This window comes from Narcine bancroftii, chromosome 1 (genome assembly GCF_036971445.1).
Source record: "Narcine bancroftii isolate sNarBan1 chromosome 1, sNarBan1.hap1, whole genome shotgun sequence".
Classification (NCBI taxonomy): Eukaryota; Metazoa; Chordata; class Chondrichthyes; order Torpediniformes; family Narcinidae; genus Narcine; species Narcine bancroftii.
Genome location: NC_091469.1, coordinates 410,792,523 through 410,819,189, shown reverse-complemented (window position 1 = coordinate 410,819,189; position 26,667 = coordinate 410,792,523). Strand labels below are relative to the sequence as shown.

General features: G+C 38.5%; 1 protein-coding gene across 9 annotated transcripts in view; it reads left to right on the top strand.

Annotated features, from left to right (window-relative positions):
- The window catches only part of cdk6 (cyclin dependent kinase 6), a 233,423-nt gene that overhangs the window by 73,932 nt on the left and 132,824 nt on the right, over positions 1-26,667 (top strand). For all 9 annotated transcript variants that reach the window (XM_069913951.1, XM_069913952.1, XM_069913950.1 and 6 more), the window contains one exon: positions 25,797-25,964. In XM_069913951.1, coding sequence (XP_069770052.1) covers positions 25,797-25,964 — 168 coding nt within the window. The remainder of the gene's footprint in view (positions 1-25,796; positions 25,965-26,667) is intronic.

Genomic DNA, 26,667 nt, shown 5'->3' with positions numbered 1-26,667 from the left:
CAATTGGCAGGAAGTTGATGATAAATTAATCCAGTATTGATTGCAATTTAATTTCCTGGGAAATTTTTTAATAAGTTGTTCAGCATTGTAGTAATGGGAAGGGCTACAAAATTTGTATCCTGAAAAAAAAATCAAAGCACAGACTATCTGAATACAAAATAAAAAATTTCAAGAGGCAAAGTCTCACACAAACATTAGGTAGCACAGCACATATATAATTTAAAGTTAATCTTCCTTCATATCTTTTTAGAAATGGTGGAAAAAATATTTTGCAAATATATATTTTGTGGAATGTAATAAATCATTCATTAAAATGAATAAATTTTTATAGTGTGATACACCCAAAATCAATTAATTTTAAACCTCACCTTTGGTCTTCCTTGCAAAAGTTAACTTTGCAATCTCCTGAAGACTACATTGCTAATATTCTGCCTCTGTACACTGACAGTGAAACATGGATTATGATGTTAAATCATTAGTAGCCAAATACATTTATTGCAAAATACATTGAAAATGGTAATGACTTTGTTCACTTTCTAGTTGCTTTTGCTTTGCTAACAACAATCCCCAGATAAATCTTTCCATTGCATTAAACAACAATTTATCAACATCATATTTTTGAGATGTTTGCAGATAGAAAACTAATGCAGCACATAACAATTTTGCTGTGATTGTTTTATTAAAGCAGCTGAACCAGCATGAAGTAGGGCAGTGTAATTTTCCACTACTCAGGTTTCACAGTAAATGCAATACACCTGCAAGTGGTTTTATACAAAAAAAATAGTTCTTGGTTGTTTGTGATAAATATGAAGTATAACAGCAGATACATTCCACTTCCAAATTCCAAAATTCTGCATTTTCTTATGACCAAGAAGGAGGCCATTTCAGCCCACTGTGTCTACCCCAGCTTGAAGCAAGCCCTTTTGCCCACTAACTTTTCCCCATAACATGTTCTTCTACCAAATTCTACCATTCACCTACACTTGCAGTAAATCAATCTAACAACATTCACTTTTGGATAGGGACGAAACATGAGCAACAAGGAAATCCACACAATCACCAGGAGAGAATGCCATAAATAAAGGAGAACATGCACACTCCACACAGACAGCAGGAGAGGTTAGACTCGCACAGAAGATGCCTGGCATTATGAGAAAGCAGAACTACTAGATGCTCAATTTCCAGAGACTTGAATACATTTTGAAACCACAAGATGCAGTTATTCCTGCATTGCACTGGGAATGAATTTCTACTTCTGGTTCTTTGAAAAATAAAATTCTAAAAGTATCTGACTAGTCCAGGCAAGATCTCTTAAGTTTCAACTGTTGTTTAAAAAAAGAGGTTCCTGTTTTAATTTTAATGATATACCGTGGTAGAAAGTCCTTACAACCTGTGAAACCTGTGTGGTTTAATGAACCTGACAATCCTGCATATTGTTGGAGGGTGAGAGGAAAACTGGAGCACATGGAGAAACCCATGCAGGTCATGTGGAGAACATACAAACTTTTACAATGATGGAGTGAAACCCAGGTGATGTAAGAGCATGGCACTAACCACTGCGCAAACCATTGCCACCCATTTTACCTTGGTTAGTGCTGATGACAAATAAGCAATGAATCTAGTGAGCTGCTTTGCCCTTGTTGCAAACCTTCAGAAAGTTGAGAATACTCTCTGATATTGATAAAATAGGACAAAACTATATGCCAACAGATTATAGTTTTGAGGCAGGTATGCCTGCCTGCAGTACCCTGGGCTGCTACTGGTAGTCAATGAGCTTTTGTCGACTAATTTGGTGAAGCATTTGTTAAAGATGCATAATTTCTCCACCCACCCCCACCAACACATGAACTTCCTAGGGTACAAAGTACCTGAATTTTGTTCCTGAAGCTGAGATTTCAGTTCCATAAAGTGTGACTAATTGTTCTTTTCATCAAACTTGGCAACCATCAGACTCCCCAAGATTCTGTTTAAAGTAGAAATCCAACTAATGCATTGACATATCCGTGCGTTGAAAGTATCGATTCTCTGTTGGGAAACAAAGGCTTTATTTCAGATGGCAAAAAAACAAGATGCTGGAAATCGCAAATAAAATGGAAATGCTTGAAATCACATTGATTGTTTCTTTCTCCACGGAAGATGCCAGATCTGGTAAACATGTACAGAATTTTCTGTTTTTATTTTAGATTTCTAGCAGTTGTGGTTCTTTCCAGATGGCTTGAAATTTCTCCTGTTTCTCTTATATTGTCCACCTTTTTGAACATCTGCTCCTATTTGCAGCAGGATATCTATCTGCCTGTTTTACTGTACTCACCCAAAGATAAATTGATGTTGCCGTGTAAACAATCATTAATCTAAAACTAAATTAATGCTGGAAGCACTCAGCAAATCAAGCATCAGCGGCAAAAGATGAGAGTTTTATTGTCACCTATATAAGTATTATAATGTACAGATACTTGGAAATTCTTACTTGCTGCAGCCAAATAGGTATGTAAACACCAGCAAGAGTTGGGTAACTAACATTATTACAATAACCCATGACAGAAAAGGATAGATAAGTAAATATTCGCAGTTGCAAGAAAAAGAGTTGTGTAGACAGATCTTTTGGTGGTCCTGGAGTAGTTTATGGTTAGGTTTATGGTAGTGTTCCCAATAGCTATCAAGAGTCTAATAGCTGTCGGAGAAAAAACTGTTCTTGAACCTTCAGTGCAAAAGTAGCAGCGCATAAAGATTGGGACCAAGGGTAGGAATCCTTTGTGATATCGGCTGCTTTCTTGAGGCAGCACCTCATATAAATGTCTTCAAAGGATGGGAGGTTAGTGTGCGTGATGGACTTGGTTCAGATTGCCACTTTCTGGGCACTCAAATTTCCAAACCAGGCTGTGGGTTAAGTTTAAAGATCTATTGATCAGAAGAGACCTGATATTCTTGAAGTCACTGATGTTTCTTTGCACGTTGAGTTATTACAACAGTTTCTGTTTTGGGTTTCCATTTTCTTCATTTTATTGGTACAATGGTCATTATGCTTTATGTCAGTGCTTAATATCAAGAAGATATTCAATCCCACTGCACCTTTTCAACAATGTGTGAGAAATGGCATTTGGAGTGCATGTGGCAATTACACACAAACATTATTTTTCCTGGTGCTATATTGTGACTATTTTTTATCTCCAACCTTTTCTTCTACAATGTTCTTGAACTTAACCAAAATGATATATTTACGTTCCACATTGACATTTAAAATTGCTTCTTTCATCTCTTTTTCTGTTCCATCTTGGTTCCATCAACCAATGTAGTTCTTTTTAATTTCTGTTTCAGGCCTGATTTCTTTACGCTTCTCCATCCTTGGTGGTAAATTTTTGCTTATTTGAGAACACCCACGAAACCCTTTGATAGCCCTCTGCCTTTCTTTAGTGCCTTGTACAAAACATTCCCCTTTGACCATGCATTCAGTTTTTTCTCATTGACTGAAATTCCTGGTGAGATCTTTAATTAAACTGAGATTTCATTAGTGCACATTCTTGCAACAACATTTTGACAACTTAGACAAGTTATTAAGATGAATGTATAAACATATTGATAAATGAATATCCCATTGGTAAATTTGATCCTAATTGGACTTGAAAAGGAATGTTCTGGTAATTTCTTTTGGTTTCAGTATCATGGTGATGAGCTTTATTTGAACAGAAGGCTTCTTATAACATAGATGACCTGACCTGGGACCTGTCGATGAGGAGCTGGCCATTGTTCACATGAAACAGGCTGAGCATTAGGACAGTTAATTCCATGGTTCAGTATTTAACCAAAGGTCACTCATTCTCTATTTCTTTTATCTCTGACATTGTCTTGTCAGATGGATGAAACACAATTGTGCCAGGGGCTTTGGGTTTATAAGAATTATAGTATTAATAACCCTTTCCTGTTTAAAATCCAGCATTTCAAATAGTAATAAATGCACAGAGGAAGGGATAATCCACAGTTGGACTTTATTTAACATTGGCCTCATTGCTATTAATTCTTTTCCATGCTTGCTGACAGAACAATTATTTCCTAGCTCACACTCTACTAACAAATACTTCAATTTTTCAGAGCTCTGTAAGCAATTCCTTGAAGTGTAAACAATGGCTGGGAGAATATAATGCCAGCTGCATCAAATTGAAGGAACTGGAATATGATAAATGTAGAGAGAAGCTGGAGCAAATTACTGGTGTCCAGTCATGTGAGCCCCACACGTTATTATGGCCATGAACCTAATCATAAAGATCGTTTTATTTATATAAACCTTCATTTGGTGTTTGTGTGTTAATCTGACTGTTTTCTCATCACACTCTGCAGAGCATGAAGTAGAACCTTAGTTTAAAATCAGAAATAGAGGGAGTCCTACTCTTCAGTGCATCGGCCATACACCATCTGCATATTGATTAGGACCATGCTAATGTTTTAACCCTTGAAAGTAAAATCAGGTGTATTTTGACTTTTTAAATTTTCTGTAGTTAAAAGCTAAAGAGGTAGCCTTGACTATTAATAACATTGCCTGTGTAAGGACAGAGGCACAAACTCCTCCAGACTATGCGAAGCAGAGAGCGCTCAATATAGAGAATACCTCAGGGCTGTGTGCTCAGCCCACTCCCGTTCATGCTACTGACCCATGGCTGCAACGCCACATCCAGCTCCAACAGATTCATCAAGTTTGAGATGACATGACAGCTCTTGGTCTCATCAGCAACAACAAATGAACCTCTCTCCAGAGAAGAGATGGAAAATCTTGTGAAAGGGTATGAAAATAGAACCCTAGTCTCGACATGGACAAGATGAAGGAGCTGATTGTGGACTTCAGGGAGCCATTGGCAGAAATTGCCCAAAGTACCTCTTACAGCCAGAAAAAGAGAAAGAAAAGGAAAAGAGAGCCCCCTCCCCACCACCAGTGTCCATGGATTCACCTCCAGTGCTTGCGCAGTCCTAACAGCCACACATTCAAAACATCAACAGCCCAAGCTCCAGATCCAAACCTCAACCTCAACAGGATCAGGAACCTTTCAGCACTCTTGGCCCCCTCTCATATCCCAGTACCTCTTCAGCCAGTCTTGAGCTAGTCTCCAGCAGTCCACAACCTGGTGCTTATCCCCGACCACAGTTGCCAGCAGCCCACAGCCTGCGTGGGTTCCTCAGCTCAAGTCTCCAACAACCTGCGGCCTGTTTCTTCAACAGCAGAACTGCTTCCTGGTCCCCCACTGTGGTCACCATCCCATGGGTCGTCTCCTGCTTCTCCTTCTCGGGGGGGGGGGGGGGTGTACTTCCCATTATTTGTTGCCCTGCGCCAATTCTCTGCTGCCAATCATAGGTGCCATCTTGGGCGTACACCTGAGACTAGCTCCATTTACAGGCCATTTCAAGCCTGGACGGAGTTGATAGCAGTCATACTGGGCATTGGGCCCCTTGGGAGCACTGTGTCACCACTCCCTGTTCTCCAGGGATCTGCACCAGCGGCAACGCTGTCGTTAAGGTAGTTCCAGCACTGCCATCATTTTCTCAACACACCATAAAAAGGTGTAGGCCAACTCTTGCAAGTGCTTGCCAGTCTCCTCTTGAGCTGTGTATTTAATGCAGTCATTTGGTGTTGGGTACATACAACAACCAGCAAGTAGCACCAAATTGTCACACAGCTAATGTTGGAAGAAAGGGGTGATCTCTATGCCCCTATTTTGACAACCATCTCATTTTAGTTCCTCAGGATGTAAACTACCACTCTAGTAATTATATTTGACAGTTCCTCAGTTCTCTTTCTGTCACTATTAACAATGAGGAGAAGACAGATTACTTTTATATATTGAAGTAATATTAAATTAAGGATTGGTGACTGAAAACTGTCAACCTTCTGAACATTGATATACAGGCACAGATGATAACATTGAAAAAGTTACCGTAAACTAAACTGTCATTCTTACAGATTATGAATAATGTTGAAAAGCATTTCAAGGTCATATTAAATTCTGGATTTTCAGATGATGAGTGTGGAATAGATTATGATGCCACCTAAAAGGTTCAGTATATTCTGCTATGAGTAACTTCTTCTAATACATCTCTGAAATTGAGTGGGTTATTCCCAGAACTTCGTAGAGAATATGCTTGCAAAACATTTCCTAATATCTTGAGTAATTAAAAAAATGTTGCCAACAGATTATTAGGTGGAAAATTATCAGTTCACAAAGATAAGATTCCTTTATTTGCTGTGTGTAACAGCTCCTCAACACCTTTCTCTGATGCTGTTGTTTGTCTTTGACTTTAATTTGTGCTTTTAATCTTAAAATTCCTCCAATGTACTGTTCTATGATAACTGCGACATGTAGAAAGTGATATTTTGGCTGGCTGAGTTAAAATTTATTCAACACCATCTGAATGGTTAATCTCAAAGATATTTGATATTATGCTACATCACATTCCAAATTAATGTCTCAGGTCAGCTGACATACTCCCAGTTGCGATTATTGGACAATTCAGCCATGGAGACGTTGTTCATCATCAACACCCATTTATCCATAATCTCCTCACCTTCCTTTTGTACCCTCCCATCATCTTCAAACTACCCACTCAAGTTTCCACTACATACTGCCACTCTACGGACAACACATGGTTAGCATAGCAGTTATCACAAGGCATCAGCGATCTGGGTTCGATTCTGCCATTGTTTGCAAGGAGGTTGCACACTCTCCCTGTGATCTGTGTTGGTTTCCTTTGGGTACTCTGATTTCCTCCCATGTTCTAAAGCCATACTGGGTGTGTAGGTTAATGGCTCACACTGGTGTAACTCGGTAGTACAGGCTCATAGGCTGAAAGGGCTTGTTATATTTTACATTCAAAAAAATGAAATTTATATAATTGTACTAATTAATCCACAAGCATCTTATTTTTTGGATGTGGGAAGTAATCAGAACACCCTTGTACTTTGATGCTCATTTGCTGGAACTTTTGAGTATTACAGTAAGGAGGTCATGTTACAGCTGCATAAAACTAGTTGTGTCATACTTGATATATTGTGTGCAATTCTGCTCACCTGATTTCAAGAAGAACGTGATGGCTTTGATAAGTGTACAGAAGAGAATTACCAGGATGCTGCCTGGTTTAGAGGGCACGAGATATGGGGAAAGGCTGCACAGACTTGGGCTGTTTTCTGTGGAACGTCAATGACTGAGGAGTTTATAAAATTGTGAAAGCAATGGATATGGAAGACATTCAGAATGTATTTCCAGGGTAAAAATGTCAAGTACATGAAAAGATACACTTGAAATGATGGGAATTAAGTTTAAAGGGTGGACAGTTTTTTTTACACAGAGTGGTAGGTGCCTAGTAGAAAGCAGAGATGATAGTGCCTGCAGATATTGGACTCAATGTGAGAATTATTTAAAGTGGAGGTGGATAAATATATGATAGGTTGAGGAATAGAGGGGTTTAGAGAAATGGCACAGAGGAGTTTGGCCAGCATACATCCACCATGGTCATAGGTTGAGCAGGATTGAAGGGTTTAAAGGCCTACTCCTGGTTCTTGTATTTTTGTGTTAATGCATTCAACAGGAAAAATGTGTTATCATCCTATTTAAGGAATCACAATGCATTTGGATTTTTTTGTTGGCTGTTTTGTAAGGTTGCTAAAAACCACAAAGCACACTCAGCAAGTACTTAAGTATCACACTGATGTCAAGACTCCTGCATGAACCAGTTTCTCCCAGAGCTGGGTGCAGAGGTTCATTTTTTCACTCAAGTGCAGCTTGGCTGGGAGAATGAGCAAAGGGTGAACAGAATAGAAAAGCTGATACAAAAGGGAAGAGAAGGAGGAAAAGGGCTCAGGTGGGAGGCCTTGCCTGTACAGGGAGCATGTCTTCTCCTGCAATCTTACTTTGGAACACTGTGCCAAACATATGTATTAATAAAGATAATTTCACTGAACATCTGTTCCAACCACTTGTCCCAGCCACAACTGACCTACAGTGGCTATTATAGTTATTGTGACTATAAAATGGACTTGCCAGGCTGGAGCTGAAGGTACCTACAATTAACATTTTGCTGTGTGACAATGTATAATTGACTTCACTTTGTGGCATTCTCAATCAAATCTGAAATTTAATGCAACTGAAAAAGATTCCAAACTCTTAACATCCCACCAGTATGTGCCCATTGGCAGAAAATCTTTTAAGCATTACCCTTTATCTTGCCTGTGCTTCATTCTGCAGGCTTCCACTTAGCCAACTGCATTTGAACAATCCCAGGAAGCCAAGAGGTGCCTTTTTTTTTCAAACTTTATTTATTGAAAAATTATTGGTAAACATACAAATACTCTTCACAACAAAATTTATATATATATATGAAAATAAAAAGAAAAAAAAAGAAATGAAACGTCCTTCCACCCACCCCTTCAGCCTCTTTTTTTTAAATTTTTTTTATTTTTCACACCATAAATCACAATAGCCATGATATACACTTTTTCTTTTTCACACATTTATAGTGACTTTTTCTCTCCCCCCCCCCCTCCTCCCAAGCCACCCCCCCACACCCCCCCCCCCCTCATCCATTTTAGGTATACAATCTAGGTTGCATTAATTCAGTCAGACAATGTTGTCATTCAACAAAAATTCACCAGAAATTCTACAGAGTCCATTCTTTTCTTTCCTTCTCCTTCCATCAACTTAGGTAATGTTTGTCCCCGGTAGGTTTTCGCTATTGTATTTAATGTAAGGCTCCCATACTTGTTTGAATATTTCAATATTATTTCTTAAACTATATGTTATTTTTTCTAATGGAATACATTTATTCATTTCTATATACCATTGTTGTATTTTCAAATTATCTTCCAATTTCCAGGTTGACATAATACATTTTTTTGCTACGGCTAGGGCTATCTTAACAAATCTTTTTTGTGCATCCTCCAAATCAATTCCAAATTCTTTGTTTTTTATGTTACTTAGGAGAAAGATCTCTGGATTCTTTGGTATATTGTTTTCTGTTATTTTATTTAATATCTGATTGAGATCATCCCAAAATTTTTCTACTCTCTCACATGTCCAGATTGCATGAATTGTTGTTCCCATTTCTTTTTTACATCGAAAACATCTATCAGATACTGTTGGGTCCCATTTATTTAACTTTTGCGGTGTAATGTATAGTCTGTGTAACCAATTATATTGCATCATACGTAGCCTCGTATTTATTGTATTTCTCATCGTTCCAGAACATAATTTCTCCCATGTTTCCTTTTTTATCTTTATATTTAAATCTTGTTCCCATTTTTGTTTAGTTTTACCATTTGTTTCCTCATTCTCCTTTTCTTGCAGTTTAATATACATATTTGTTATAAATCTTTTGATTAACATTGTATCTGTAATCACATATTCAAGGTTACTTCCCTCTGGTAAACTCAGATTGCTTCCTAATTTATCCTTCAAGTAGGATCTCAGTTGGTAATATGCCAGCGCTGTATCTCCAGTTATATTCTACTTATCTCTCATTTGTTCAAAGGATAAGAATCTACTTCCTGAAAAACAATTTTCTATTCTTTTAATCCCTTTTTTTTCCCATTCTCTAAAGGAAAGGTTGTCTATTGTAAAAGGGAGTAGCTTATTTTGCGTCAATATTAGTTTTGGTAATTGATAATTTGTTTTATTTCTTTCTACATGGATCTTCTTCCAAATATTGAGGAGATGATGTAATACTGGAGAAGTTCTATATTGTACCAATTTTTCGTCCCATTTATATAATATGTGTTCAGGTATCTTTTCCCCTATTTTATCTAATTCTAATCTCGTCCAGTCTGGTTTTTCCCTTGTTTGATAAAAATCTGATAGGTATCTTAATTGTGCGGCTCTATAATAATTTTCAAAGTTTGGCAATTGTAAGCCTCCTTGTTTATACCATTCTGTCAATTTATCTAGTGCTATCCTCGGTTTCCCCCCTCTCCATAAAAATTTCCTTATTATTTTCTTTAACTCTTTGAAGAATTTTTCTGTCAGTTGTATTGGCAGTGCCTGAAATAAGTATAATATCCTTGGAAAAATGTTCATTTTAATACAGTTTATCCTTCCTATCAGTGTTCGTGGTAGATCTTTCCAATGCTCTAAATCGTCCTGTAATTTTTTCATTAGTGGATTATAATTGAGTTTATATAATTGGCCTAGATTTTTGTTTATTTGTACACCTAGGTATCTTATTGCCTGCATTTGCCATCTGAATGGAGATTCCTTCTTAAATTTTGAGAAATCCCCATTATTCATATGCATTGCTTCACTTTTATTTACGTTTATCTTGTAACCTGACACTTCTCCATATTCCTTCAATTTCTTATATAATTCTTTTATTGATAGTTCTGGTTCTGTTAAGTACACTATAACATCATCCGCAAATAGACTGATTTTATATTCCCTGTCTTTTATTTTTATTCCTTTTATATTATTATCTATTCTTATCAATTCTGCTAGTGGTTCTATAGCTAGCGCAAACAATAAAGGTGATAGTGGGCATCCCTGCCGCGTTGACCTGCTTAAGTTAAATTGCTTTGATACATGTCCATTTACTGTCACTTTCGCTAACGGTCCCTTATATAACGCTTTAATCCAATTAATATACTTCTCCGGTAAACTGAATTTTTGCAATACTTTGAACAAATAATTCCATTCTACTCTGTCGAAGGCCTTCTCTGCGTCTAAAGCAACTGCTACTGCAGGTGCTTTATTTCCTTCTACTGCATGAATTAAGTTAATAAATTTACAAATATTGTCTGTTGTGCGTCTTTTTTTGATAAATCCAGTTTGGCTTAAATTTACCATTTTCGGTACCTGTTCTGCTAATCTGTTTGCTAATAGTTTAGCTATTATCTTATAGTCTGTGTTTAGCAAAGATATTGGTCTATATGATGCTGGTAAGAGTGGATCTTTCCCTTGTTTTGGTATTACTGTAATTATTGCTGTTTTACATGAATCTGGTAAGCTTTGTGTTTCATCATTCTGGTTGATTACATCCAGGAGGGGTGGTATTAATAAGTCTTTAAATGTTTTGTAGAATTCTATTGGAAATCCATCCTCTCCTGGTGTCTTATTATTTGGTATTTTTTTTATTATCTCTTGTATTTCTAATATTCCAAATGGTTCTGTTCATTTATTTTGTTCCTCTATTTGTAGTTTTGGTAGTTCAATTTTAGTCAAAAATTCCTCTATTTTCCCTTCTTTCCCTTCATTTTCAGTTCGGTATAATTGTTCATAGAATTCTCTAAAGTTTTCCTTAACTTCTTTTGTATTATATGTAATTTGTTTGTCTTTTTTCCTTGATGCCAATACCATTTTCTTAGCTTGTTCTGTCTTAAGCTGCCATGCTAGGATTTTGTGCGTTTTTTCCCCTAGTTCATAATATTTCTGTTTTGTCTTCATTATATTCTTCTCTACCTTATATGTTTGTAATGTTTCATATTTTATTTTTTTATCCGCCAATTCTCTTCTTTTAGTTGTATCTTCCTTCATTGCTAATTTTTTTTCTAATTTTACTATTTCCCTTTCCAACTGCTCTGTTTCCTGATTATGGTCCTTCTTCATCTTGGTTACAGAGCTTATTATTTGCCCTCTAATGAATGCTTTCATTGCGTCCCATAGTATAAACTTATCTTCCACTGATTCCGTATTTACTTCAAAATACATTTTTAATTGTTTTTCAATAAATTCTCTAAAATCCTGTCTTTTAAGTAGCATGGGGTTTAATCTCCATCTATACATTCTTGGAGGGATGTCCTCTAGCTTTACTGTCAATATTAAGGGTGAATGGTCCAATAGTATTCTCGCTTTATATTCTGTTTTTCTTACTCTATCCTGCATACTAGCTGATAACAAAAATAGGTCTATTCTTGAGTATGTTTTATGTCTAGCCGAGTAGTATGAGTATTCCTTTTCTTTTGGGTTTTGTTTCCTCCATATATCCCAAAGTTTCATTTCTTGCATTGATTTAATTATAAATTTGGTTACTTTGTTCTTCCTGTTAATTTTTTTCCCCCGTTTTATCCATATTTGGATCCAAATTCAGGTTGAAATCCCCTCCTATTAGTATGTTCCCTTGCGTATTAGCTACCTTCAAAAAGATATCTTGCATAAACTTTTGATCTTCTTCGTTAGGTGAATATACATTAAGTAGATTCCAAAACTCCGAATATATCTGACATTTTATCATAACATATCTCCCTGCTGGATCTATTATTTCCTCTTCTATTTTAAATGGCACATTTTGACTAATTAATATAGCCACTCCTCTTGCTTTTGAATTATATGATGCTGCTTTACATGTCCTACCCAATCTCTCTTTAATTTCTTGTGCTCCAATTCAGTTAAGTGTGTTTCTTGGACAAATGCTATATCAATTTTTTCCTTTTTCAGTAAATTTAGTAGTTTCTTCCTTTTAATTTGGTTATGTATTCCATTAATATTTAAAGTCATATAGTTCAGCGTAGCCATTTTATACTTTGTTTATCTTCTCCTTCCGTTTTTCCATCATTACCTTTCCTCCTTTTCCATTTCTGTTTTCTTATTTTCAACTCTTTATAAGACAACATTCCTACAACATCCAACATTTTCCTTATTCTCCTATTTATATCTTCTTTATCCCCAATCTCCCCTTCCCCTCCTGAGTTGTCCTTTATCCCTTGTCGGACAACCACATCTCCCCTCTCCATTTGGGTTCGCGAATTCACTCGCAAGCGTCAACTGATTTTGCAGTGACCGCTATTTCTCCCCACCCAGCCCTCCCCAGAAAAGATTTCACTTTTCATATGTAACAAAGGTCACTCTTTTAATTCCCTCCTTATTCTCTCTATTCCATTACCTTCCCTTATTTATTCTTGTCTATACTATCTATATTTTCCTCTAAGTACTGGAGGAAAAAATACCTTCACGTATGCACATTTTATCTATTCACTCTTATACCTCTTTACCCACATACATATCAATCGTGATCATTTTTACTCTCATTACCCGTCTTCATCCCTCAGTCTATTTTTGTAATTGTTCTGCAAATTTTCGTGCTTCTTCTGGGTCCGAGAATAGTCTGTTTTGTTGTCCTGGAATAAATATTTTCAATACCGCTGGATGCTTTAGTATAAATTTATACCCTTTCTTCCATAAAATCGCCTTTGCTGTATTGAACTCCTTTCTCTTCTTTAGGAGTTCAAAACTTATATCTGGATAAATGAAGATTTTTTGCCCTTTATACTCCAGTGGTTTGTTGCCCTCTCTTACTTTTTCCATTGTCTTCTCCAGTACCTTTTCTCTTGTAGTATATCTTAGGAATTTTACTACAATAGATCTTGGTTTTTGTTGTGGTTGTGGTTTAGAGGCCAATGCTCTATGTGCCCTTTCTATTTCCATTTCTTGCTGTAGTTCTGGACATCCTAGGGTCTTAGGGATCCAATCTTTTATAAACTCCCTCATATTCTTGCCTTCTTCATCTTCCTTAAGGCCCACTATCTTTATGTTATTTCTTCTGTTATAATTTTCCATTATATCTATTTTTTGAGCTAACAGTTCTTGTGTCTCTATCGCTTTTTTATTAGATTCCTCCAATTTCTTTTTTAAGTCTTCTACCTCCATTTCTGCTGCTACTGCCCGCTCTTCCATCTTGTCCATTTTCTTTCCCATTTCTGTTAAGGTCATATCTATTTTATTCATTTTCTCTTCTGTGTTGTTTATTCTTTTTCTTAAATCATTAAATTCCTGTGTTTGCCATTCTTTAAATGACTCCATGTATCCTTTAATAAGAGAAAGTACCTCCTTTATCTTGCCTTTCTTTTCTTCTTCTATTTCACTGTACTCTTCCTCTTCTTCTTCCTCTGGGTTGGCCATCTGTTGTTTCTTTGTTGCCCTTTTCTTCTCTTCTTTCTTGTTTCCATTGTCTTCTGTGGTCTCTTCTTGCTGCAGGTGTTCTGCAGCTGTCGTTGCTGGCTGTGGAGATCGACTCCCCAGCTGGTCCCCCCTCCCGTCGGTGTGTTTTTTTTCATGCGCGGTTGCACACTTTTACTCGGCTCAGCTAGCCATTTTTGTAGTCCATTATCTACCGACCTGAGGGAGCGGGTTTCTCTCTCCACAGCGGGCCTCTTCGAACAGGTAAGGCCTTCACCTTCTTCCTCCGTTGTCTTCTCTTCCTCTCTTCTTACCGTTGCTTTCGATTTTTCTTTTTTTGTCGCCATCTTCTTTCCACCTTTATACTCACTTTTCTTTAACTTTTATTTCTGTGCCTTTGTGTTTTCCTTTGTTTTTCCCGACTTTTCTGGAGAGGGCTGGAGTTCACTGTCCGGCCACTACTCCATCACGTGACTCCTCTCCCCTTCAGCCTCTTAAGGAGAGACAAAGAAATAGATATGAAAAAAAAACTAAAAAGAAATCAAATAAATCAAAGTACCTCAAAATGCATATGTTCTAAATATAATGACCACTTATTAACAAAAAAAAAGAATAATTATCATGTAAAACATAAATAATTTTATCCATAACAATACAAGCTTTCATTTCATTATGCCATCGCATTATACTAATCACTGTATTATCCTTCCATGTACTTGCTATACATTTTCGAGCTACGGACAACACTAATATACGAATGCAATTTGAAATTTATCCAACCCCAATCACATAACCCAGTAAAAAAACAGATGGATCTAATGGTAACAATCTTATACAATTTTTCCAAAATTGACTTAATTTCTTCTCAAAATGGTTGTACATACATAAAAGACCAAACAGCATGTAAAAAAAGTTCCAACACATATACCACATCTAAAATAGGAATCTGAATTACTAAAGCCATATTTTTTCAATTTCTCAGGAGTTAAATATAACTGATGCAAAAAATTATAATTAACCATTCCATATTGTTTATTCGTCAATCTAGTAACACCATCATGACATATCCATCCAGTAATCTTAAGGAAAAACAAAAGTTAAATCATTTTCCCACTTAAAGTTAGATGTTTCCCATGCTGACTTATCCATATTATCTTGTAATACTTGATGCATAACAGAAATATAATCCTTTTTTAGGCATAGAAAAAATCAAAGACTCAAACTCCTACAATACAGGTAAAACCATCTCTCTACCATACATTTTTTTTTAACCAATGATCGAAGTTGATAATAAACAATTAAAGAATTTTCGGCAATATCAAAATGTTCTTTCAATTGAGTAAAAGAAAGAAATGGACCTTCTACAAAACAATCCTGAAATATTTTTATACCCTTAAAATCCCAATTCTTTAAATGACAAAGGAATAAGCTGATTATTATATAATGGCATTAAAATAGATAATTTACCTTTTGATCCTATCATCTTATTCTTTTTTGTCCATAATATCCACAGATGTTTTCACATCGGCACATTATTTCTTCTTTATTTTCTTTGGCTTGGCTTCGCGGACGAAGATTTATGGAAGGGTAATGTCCACGTGTGCTGCAGGCTCGTTTGTGGCTGACAAGTCCGATGCGGGACAGGGAGACATGGTTGCAGCGGTTGCAAGGGAAAATTGGTTGGTTGGGTGTTGGGTTTTTCCTCCTTTTTCTTTTGTCAGTGAGGTGGGCTCTGCGGTCTTCTTCAAAGGAGGTTGCTGCCCGCCGAACTGTGTGGCGCCAAGATGCACGGTTTGAGGCGATATCAGCCCACTGGCGATGGTCAATGTGGCAGGCACCAAGAGCTTTCTTTAGGCAGTCCTTGTACCTCTTCTTTGGTGCACCTCTGTCTCGGTGGCCAGTGGAGAGCTCGCCATATAACATGATCTTGGGAAGGTGATGGTCCTCCATTCTGGAGACATGACCTACCCAGCCAGTTTGATCTTCAGCAGCATGGATTCGATGCTGTCGGCCTCTGCCATTTCGAGTTCTTCGATGTTGGAGATGAAGTAGCTCCAATGAATGTTGAGGATGGAGTGAAGACAACGCTGGTGGAAGTGTTCTAGGAGCCATAGGTGATGCCGGTAGAGGACCCATGATTCGGAGCCGAACAGGAGTGTGGGTATGACAACGGCTCTGTATTCGCTAATCTTTGTGAGGTTTTTCAGTTGGTTGTTTTTCCTAACTCTTTTGTGTAGTCTTCCAAAGATGCTATTTGCCTTGGCGAGTCTGTTGTCTATCTCATTGTCGATCCTTGCATCCGATGAAATGGTGCAGCCGAGATAGGTAAACTGGTTGACCGTTTTGAGTTTTGTGTGTCCGATGGAGATGTGGGGGGGCTGGTAGTCATGGTGGGGAGCTGGCTGATGGAGGACCTCAGTTTTCTTCAGGCTGACTTCCAGGCCAAACATTTTGGCAGTTTCCGCAAAACAGGTCGTCATCCACTGGAGAGCTGGCTCTGAATGGGCAACTAAAGTGGCATCGTCTGCAAAGAGTAGTTCACGGACAAGTTTCTCTTGTGTCTTGGTGTGAGCTTGCAGGCGCCTCAGATTGAAGAGACTGCCATCCGTGCGGTACCGGATGTACACAGCATCTTCATTATTGAGGTCTTTCATAGCTTGTTTCAGCATCATTCTGAAGAAGATTGAAAAGAGGGTTGGTGCGAGAACGCAGCCTTGCTTCACGCCATTGTTAATGGAGAAGGGTTCAGAGAGCTCATTGCTGTATCTGACCCGACCTTGTTGGTTTTCGTGCAGTTGGATAACCATGTTGAGAAACTTTGGGGGGCATCCGAGGCACTCTAGTATTTGCCAAAGCCCTTTCCTACTCACGGTGTCAAAGGCTTTGGTGAGGTCAACAAAGGTGATGTAGAGTCCTTTGTTTTGTTCTCTGCACTTTTCTTGGAGCTGTCTGAGGGCAAAGACCATGTCAGTAGTTCCTCTGTTTGCGCGAAAGCCGCACTGTGTTTCTGGGAGAACATTTTCGGCGACACTAGGTATTATTTTATTTAGGAATATCCTAGCGAAGAAAATCTATATTCCACCGAAATATAAATTGATGTGCTGCAGTTTCAGACATACATGGCATCTCAGCTTTAACCCAACTTGGAGATTGATCCAAATCTATCAAACCACTAATAAGTTGGGCTGCCTCATAATAATCTGAAAATGAGGTAATTGCAATCCACCTAATGTGTACTTCCAAGTAAGCTTATTTAATGCTACCCTTGGTAATTTACCTTTCAATAAAAATTCCCTAGTATCTTTATTTAAATCCTGGAAAAAGTTCCTTGTCAGAAAACAAGGTATTGATTGAAATAAATATTGAATACATGGAAAAATATTCATTTTAATACAATTAACCCAGCCAATTAAAGTTAACAGAAGGTCTTTCCGCTTAATTAAGTCTGCTTTTATCTTTTTCAACGATGGAACATTATTTAATTTATTTAAAGATTGATACTCAGCATTCACAATTATTCCTAAATATTTAATTTTATCTGGCCATTTCAAATTAATATCATTTTTATAAACTGAATAATCACTTCACCCACTTTTATCGCAATTAACTTTATATAGTGATCCATACTGTTATAAACATTCCCATAAATGCGGCAAAGCTTGTTCCAGATTTGTTAAGTATATCAAAACATCATCCGCAAATAAATTAATCTTATATTTTTCATCCAAAACTCTGCTAATTAAAAAAATTAGTACGGAATTGCCTTACTAATTGAGCTAACGGTTCAATGACAAATGCAAATAGGGCTGGTGCCAATGGACAACCCTGTCGAGTAGAACGGGTTAATTTAAATGATGACAAAATCTGTCCATTTGTCATCACCCTGTCAGTCGGGTCTGTATATAAAGCTTTAACCCAGCCAATAAAAAAAGGGCCAAATTTAAACTTTTCCAGGACCTTAAATAAAAAAAATTCCATTCGACCCTATCAAAAGCTTTTTCCGCATCAAGTGCAACCACCATTGGATGGTTGGGCTGCTGTCGGTATGCATTGGTCAAACTAATTAGTCGAAGAATATTATCTGAAGCATATCTATTTTTAATAAAACCTGTTTGATCAACATGTATCAATTTAGGTAAATATTTAGCAAGCTGATTTGCTAACAATTTAGCTATTATTTTGTAGTCCACATAACCAAGAGGTGCCTTGAAGTATGACAACAACTAACTGCGAAAGAAATTTTTCATATCTCCACTGACCATCCCACACACATCTCTTGCAAGCAACAGAAGTTATCCTGCACTGCAAATCATGATAGAGCTGTGCTCAATATTTATGCAAGCTGGATGACTCTGCAGAGCTCTGTTAAACTCAGATGGTCTTCCACGTGATGTGGGGCCCCACCCATTACAAATGCAGAGCATCTGTCACCAACTACAGGAACAATAGATGAAAGAGGGGAGGGGGAAGGGACGGGAGATGTACAGTCCTTTTCTGCCTCACCTCCCAATTATTTCTTTGGAAGTCTGCCCCAAAGATCCTCTTCTCAATTTACCCCAATAGAACCCTTGTACAATCTTGGCCTCAATAGGTCAGCCTAATCTCAGATCCTATTTCCAAATTATGTGGTGTGTCTATCTGTTTTGGTGAATCAGAGTGTGCTGTCAAGTGGCAGTGGACCACTATCAATTACCTTTTGCTCTTCCAGTATTGCCTGACCTATTTACATTTCTTAATGATATGAAGGGGGAGAGGTACAAGGACATGGAGAGGGAAGGGAGGCGAAGGTTCTGTGGAGGTGGGAGGAAGAAGTGCTTGTTCACATCATCTGCAGCTCAGAGATGAAAAAGCATTGTGGAAGTCTGCAGACACTGGTTGAAGTGAAAACAATGCTGGAGAAACTCATCAAGTTAAACATTGTACTTTATAGCAAAGATAAAGGTATGAAATTAATAATTTGAGCTTGAGTCCTTTATCAATGTATGGAAAAATGTTGGCAGGCATCCAAACAGAAAAGTAAGTGGGGGAAGGAGCATAGTTCCAAAGGCAAGGGGTAATAGGTGGAGACAGGAGGAAGGGCACAGCAGTAGGAAGGGGGAGGAGGGATGGCTAGGTGAATAGAGAAGGAAAGGTGTAGAGAGCTGAGGGAAAGGAGACAAGGGGAAGGGAAGGCAGAAAGAATGGATTGTAGATAAGCAGAAACTGAGAAGTCGATGTTAATGCCATCTGGCTGGAGAGTGCCCAGACAGAAAATCAGGTGTTGGTGTTAGTGGGATAATACATGAGGTCATGGACATACATGTGAGAATGGGAGTGGGATGCAGAATTGAAATGTTTGGCCATTGAAAGGTCCCTGTCACAGAGTGAAGGTGCTTAGCAAAGCGATCTCCCAGTCTGCACCAGTCTCCAATGTAGAGAAGGCCACAAAGGGAGCACTGGATGTAGTAGATAATTCCTGTGGATACACAAGTGTTTTTGCTTCACATGAAAGGCCAGTTTGGGGCCTCAGACTATGGTGAGGGAGGAGGTGTGGACGCAAGCATGGCACTTCCTGCGGCCACAGGGGACGGTGCCAATGGGGAGGGGCAATTGGTGGGGAGGGATGAGTGCATGAGGAAGTATCATAGGGAAGGCAGCGAGGGGAAGATGAATTTGGTAATGGGAATACGTTGTAAGTGCTGGAAATTCCAGAGAGCAATGTGTCGGATGCAGAGGCTGGTGGGGTGGTAGGTAAGGACAAGGGAATTCCTGTGTTTGTTGTGTCTGGCAGCAAAGGGGTCCAGGGCAGATAAGCAGGAAATGAAGGAGATGTGGGTGATGTCTGTGTGGTGGCATATTATGGGCCAGGGAGGAGGCTTCATTTTGTTGATGCTCTGACCTCTGTCCCCTCACTTCCCTGGCTTCAGCTATGGACTTTGAAGTGCTGCCACGCACTCTTTTTGAAGGATACTCAAGTGCACCTGCTGGCTAATTGCTTTAATCGCTGGTTTCCCCATCAAGTACAAGGGGCAGAGGAGTTTATTTAGCAGCAAATATCATGCATTGTGTTTGGGTAATGTGGCTGGCATGATTGGCACGATGGGCACGATAATGTGCCCAGCTACACCAGCCTTCCTCAAGGTCCGAGGGAATACCTTGTCATGTCCTGGGGATTTATCCATCCTTATTTGCTTTATTGTCCTTACTTCCCTTAACTATGTGCCAATTTCCTAAGTGAATACTGATGAATACCTGACAGTGTGCACAAACCATAAGATTTGAAGCATTTAAGGGTGCCACCCACAGTAGAGCATTTGGCAGAGATGCTGCCTCACAGTTTCAGAGACGCTGTTTCCCCCAATCCTGACCTCTGGTGCTGTCACCCCTGGGTACTCTAGTTTCTACCCCCCACATCCCAAAGGTGTGCAGGTTAGCCAATGTAAATTCCCCTTGGTATGAGGGTTTATGGTAGGATTCAGGGGGAGTTGATGAGAATGTGAGTACAGTAAAAAAAAATGGAACTCATGTATGATTGGAGTAACTGGTGGTTGATGGTTTGTATATACTCGATGGGCTGAGGGGCCTCCTTCCGTGCTGTGCACCCTCGTGGATTCTAGACTGTGGTCCATTCCTACAGTGCTCTCACATTGTCTGCAACAAGCCTCAGTGTGTCCCTTGGCACATACTCCTCCAGCCTGGAATGTGCCATTCGGCATAATTTCTGCACCAACATCTCGGTTTGTTGAAAGAACAACAGGTTTCGGGCAGACTAAAGTGCGTCTTCTTGCAATTTTGGATCTCTGGCTCTGTCTGTCCCCCAGATCAGCCTGTCAATCAGTGGTTCCTCTGTCATGTTGCAGCTGGGGATGAACCATGACAATGACACTTGGATTCTTCACACATTCATAGCAAATCTGCGTTCTGAGGGAATCCACTCTATTGGGTTTCAAGATTATGGGTGATGTCCCAGTTGTATATGAAGGATTTGATTGGGAGGGCACCTCACCGCCAGCTAAACCAAGTCCTGGTACTTGTTTGTGACCACTGACGATGAGGTATTCCACCAGAGGACCTTGTTGGTCTGCTTTGGGAACCATCCCCTTCTGTCCATCAAGTCCTCATCTCTCAGTGTCTACAGGATATTCTGTGTTGACCACTACTTGATGGACATGGTCAAAGATGATTGTCTGCTAGTTCAAATGAAAGCAAGAAATCATCTTTTTTTGTAGGATCATCCCCTGATTCAGATTTAAACAATTCCTTATAAAACCTTTCAAATGTTTTGTTTATTTCCTTTGGTTTACTTGAGATCTTGCCTTCCCTTTTCTGAATCACATTGATTGTTCTTGAGGCCTCTTCTGCCCTCACCTGCCAGGACAAGACTTTGTGGGCACTCTCCCCCAGCTGATAATACTGCTGTCTAGATCTTAAAATCAGCTTTGCTGTCTTGTATGTTTATAACCTATTATATTTAAGCTTTTTTATTCACCAATTTCCTATATTTATCTTCTGTGCCCATTTTTTGATAGTCCTTTTCCTGCTGTGCTATCTCCTGTTCTAAAGCATTAACCTTCTTCCTGTGCCCCTTTTTAATGCTCTTGGTATAATCAATTATCTGGCTCCTTAAATAAGCCTTCAGTGGGACCCATATTAGGAAGTTATCCTCAGTAGAGGGGCAGTTCGTCTCACAGAACAATTCTATCTGAGCTCAAACAAAGCTACAAAATTCCGGTTATTCCAACAGCAACATATTCAGGCATCATCTATTCATTGGGGTCTGTTTATCTGGCATTGTAATGGGCAGCGTCAAGGTTGAATGGTCAGACATTAGTCAAGTCATGTACTCTGTCTCCACTATCCTACCATCTAATTGGGCTGATGCCAAAAATGAATAAAAAATAAATAAATTCCACGGCAACGGTGCCAGGCCAATCCTTCATAACACTTAGGACTGGTGGAACCTCAGCACATAGCAGCACTTAGTACTTTGTACGTTGGTTCCACACACAGCCTGATGGAGCCACACATGAATGTGGTCTTCATGATGATGAGGACCACATTTGGTACGTCCTTGACCTGTTTTCAGGTGACGTACATGGCATCCCTGTGGACCCATGCCATCTTGGATCCCCATATGAACAGGAAGTCTGCTCTGGACACCGCCAGGGAGATGGGCCACATCTACGCCATGTACAGCAGTACTGAGTGCACCTCGCATCTGATCACTAGGTTCTTGCCTGTTATTGAGAGAGGGTGCCATGCCCACAGGCCCAATTTCTGGCAGACCTTTGCAATCTGCTGCAACCAATTTTATGTTGTCTGCCTTGACACCTCCAAACCAGATTCCCAACACTTTCAGGTAATCATATCTAACTATGACGGGGATGGGCACAGTCATACTAGTAACAGAAGAGCATTGCCTCATTCTTTCTCTGGTTTACTCTGGTGCCCGATGCAGATTCAAAATAGTCACAGATGTTAATCAGTCTTCAGGTTGATCGAACAGAAGACAGCAATGGAATCTATGTACAGGCAGGCCTTGATCTGAGTGCCTCCACTGTCTGGCAACATCATCCCTCTTATGCCCCTGCCTTTCCTGATGGATTCACCATATGGCCATATGCAGCACACAATATAAGACTGGAGAGAATGGGCAACCCTGTCTGACTCCAAATGATGGGAAACTAATTGATTTGGACTGCACTATGGATGTCCTGTAGAGCAGTGTAATCCAATTTTGGATTCTCTCATTAAACTCCATTTTGATGCACATCCATCATGTACATTTTGTGATATCCAGTTGAAAGCCTTCTCGTCTAAACTGATGAGGAAGATGTCCACCCCCTTGTGCATGTAGGCAATGGGTATCTCTTAGCAGCACGAGACACTTGTAGATTTTTTGTCCTGGAACTATGCAGGTTTGGTCTAGTTGGATCACCTGCCTCAGGGCAGACGACTCGATTGGTGATGGCTTTGCACAGGATTTTGTAGTCAACATTTAAGAATGATGTGGGTCTCCCAATACCCGATATCCTCCTTCTCCCACTTATGTTTGAAGATGAGGGTGATGCTCCCTTCATCATGGGGCCTGACATGCTGCCTGCCAGGAACAGTGTTGCATACTTCCAACCAGGGCCGGTGCTAGGAATTGCTGGGCCCAATTAGAAAACTGATAGCGGGGCCTCTACAAAAGTCAAAATTGATGTTTTATATTTCGTGTAGTATGCCAGTCTTAGCTAAAAAGCATTTAAATGGTTGATATACTAAATATTGAAAGACAATATGAAAGTTTTAATTTTTTAATACAAGTTAAGACAATTACAGACATTGTTTATGCAGGTCTTTTAGAAACAGACTTTTCTGGCTTTTTTATTTGCAAAATCTTTCAAAATAATTTCAAAGTCAATGGTTTTTGTGTAGATAGCATCACCAAATTGTTTAGTCTCTCTTGTGAAATTGTTTTAATCAGTCTTAGTTTTGAAAAACTTCTTTCGCCCAATGCAACTGTTACGGGCATTGTTAAGTAAATCCTCAAAGCAATAAAAACATTAGGAAATGCAGTGAATCAATTGTTTACTAGCAGGTATTCAAACAGAGCTTGAGGTTTAACGACACTGAAGGGAAGAAAAGTTTTCAGAGCTTCAAGTTCTTCGACCATCAACGTCTTTAGTTGTTTCAGTAACTACCCCCTCCATCAGTGCTCTGTTTTAGTATGGTGTCAGTTAAAGCTGCTTCAAGGTCTGCTGTGTGCTTCCTTATTTCTGCCTTTTGTAAGCTCTGAAAGTTACTTAAAAATCCAAATAATTTTACATGGCTTTTAAGCTGCTTAAATCTAGACTCTAAAGATTGAATAGCTTTGTCTAGCACTAAGCTGAAGCACTGAACTCTGTGCTTCTTTTGGATCATCTAAAGCTTGATCCTTTGCCTTATATGAAAACATTCTCTTCCTTCTACGTAGTTTTTTTTCTTGAAATTGTCTAAACTCCAATGGTAATTCAACAGCTTCAGCCAGTTCATTTGCGCCTATTAGGACATCATTAAAACTGCCCTCTCTATAAATTCTTAGCCATGATAATAGTTTTTCAAATGACTCTATGTCTTCATCAATGTCCTTTGTTTCACCTTGTAGTTCCTTGCTTCCATAGTTAACTTTAAAAAGTACTTCATGCCAAAATATCAAAGAAACTAAAAATTTGTAGTCTTTTGGCTGGTTTGTTAAAGATTCAGCTTCTGCTTTTACCTTGGGTTCATCTGTTATCTCTGATATTTCCACAAATGCATCACATACTTTTCCAACCTGATAATGAATAACTTTAACACTAACAATCTGACACTCCCACCTTGTGCTGCTCAAGGGTTTCACTGATAACCCGGGTACATGTATGTTAAAAACTGCCCACCTCTTAGTTGATGCTGAGAACAATATGTAGATCCTTTGCAAGATCCTGAAAAATGTTATAGCATCTGGACAACACTTGGCTACATCTCTGAGTAAAAGGTTATAATTGTGACGTGCACAGAGTACAAAGAAAGCTCTTGAATTATCCTTCAACAGTCGTGCTTGTACTCCAGATGTGTGACCTTTTATGTTGCTACCGTTGTCATAGCCTTGGCCTCGAATGTCTTTCACCTCTAAATTTAATTCCTTCAGTGTGTTTAATAATGTTTTATATAAATCTTCTCCTGTGCTACTTTCAACCTGCATAAACTTTATGAAATGTTGATAAACACCTGAAGGAGCCAAGTTACCATCAGACACATACCTGATCGTTAGAGACATTAGTAAGAGACATTTGCTCTTGGTGACTCATAACAGGTGTGCAGTCTAAAATTATGGCCTAGAACTTAGCTGCTTTTACGCATTTCAGTATCTCATTCAAAACAGCTGTAGCCATAATGTCTAGTAGTTCATTCTGAGTATCTTTTCCTAAATAGTGATTATGAATTTCGTGGGTTTTGACTTTTCACAAATGCTCTTCAAGAACAGGGTCAAACTTTACAAACAGCTCAACAAGACCTAAAAAGTTTCCATTGTGTACACTCTCATTATCAGCTTTTTCCTCTGTTCCTATAAATGCTAGATTTCTCTCAGCAAGAAACTGCGCTATTGCTACTAGCCTTTTGAATACTTGCTGCCAGTGCTTTGCACGTTCAAAGACAGCAATGGAATCTATGTACAATCTATGTGCTGCTGTTCAAAGATGAAAAGGTCTCTCATAATTCATAATACATTAGTGTGAGGGCCCTTAAAATTACAGGGCTCATAGCATTTGCTACTCTCACTACTGCATTAATCTGGCCCTGTGTCATTGATATGTACCTTTCCATTTCTTCATCTAACTACTTCAGTGTTAAGGAAAGAAGTTTGCATTTGTGTAGAAGCTTGCTGTATTTTCAAAGTACTTTACAGCCAAGCAACTACAGTTATTGTGGTATTGTTGAACAGTAGCTAAATTATGCATAACATTTAACTTGGAGATGATAACCAAAAAAATGTTTTATTCTGGGAACATTTTATGAAAAGTAAATGGTCATTGGAACAAACATAAACTTCTTCAAAATAGCACAATTCTATCCAGTTGAAGTTGCCACTATTTAACACCTTGTCTGAAAAATGTTTTTCATGATTGGAAACTAGCACTTTCCTATTCAGGAATGCTCCCAATATAATACAGTTAAAAAAAAACAAGTTACATTTGACTAATTTGTGTGCTTGTACTTTTGTTATGTCATAATGGAAGACACTGTTATAACTGATCATGTAAATGTATCAAACTATTCTTTGGAGTGGTGTTAAACCAAGAAAGAAATATAAATAACAAATTTTATCAACTTTTTTTAACAAGGAAAATTTGCAAACACAAAGTTAATGCTGTACATGTTTTAAAATATTGAACCAAAAGTTTAGCATGACTAATATTTCTCAAGTGATTTTTATGGTTTGTTTTCCTTTACTTTTCATAGGATATGATGTTCCAGCTGCTCCAAGGATTAGATTTCCTTCATTCACATCGTGTGGTTCATCGAGACTTGAAGCCCCAGAATATACTTGTGACAAGCAGTGGCCAAATCAAGCTGGCTGATTTTGGCTTGGCTCGCATCTATAGTTTCCAGATGGCACTGACCTCAGTGGTAAATTCCTGAATTATTTTTATGAGATTACAGAAATTTGCAACTGATAGGAAGCTATTAATATTTTACCGTTGCAAGATTTCAATTTTGGGTGTAATTATTGTTTTCTTTCTGAAGGATAAAAATAGTTATATTACACTAGTTATTCAGTGGATCTAAATTTTAGATGTTTTGTTTATTCATCAAATCAATTTAATGCACTGGTCATCTTAGCCATCATCAATATCAATAGGCTTGCACCTTTCCTTGCTGAGAATATGAATAAAAATTCTTAGCAGAAGCATTACCGTGGTCACATTAATTTTGTGAAATGGTGAATGCAAACCCACATGATGATGGGTAAAATTTTCTTACATAAATGATTGAATATTGTGGAAAGATTTAATGCTTTCTTCACTTTTGTAAAAACACAAAAATGCTGGAGGAACTGCCTGCCCCCTTTTTGTTCGTACTGTGAAGAAGGGCGGAGGTCCGAAATATTGGTTCTATATCTTTCCCTCCGATGGACGCTCGGAGTCCCGCTGAGTTCCTCCAGCATTCCTCAACCTTACTAGAATTTAAATTGTGCAGTATTCAACTTTTCAATGAGCTAGGCCATGTGAAGGCAGGCTTTTGTGCATAGATAATGTTGCTAAGCAGAGATGTTTGTGAAGGTGGATAGAGAAGTGTAACTGGCTACAGTCCAATGGGAATGAAAGTCCTA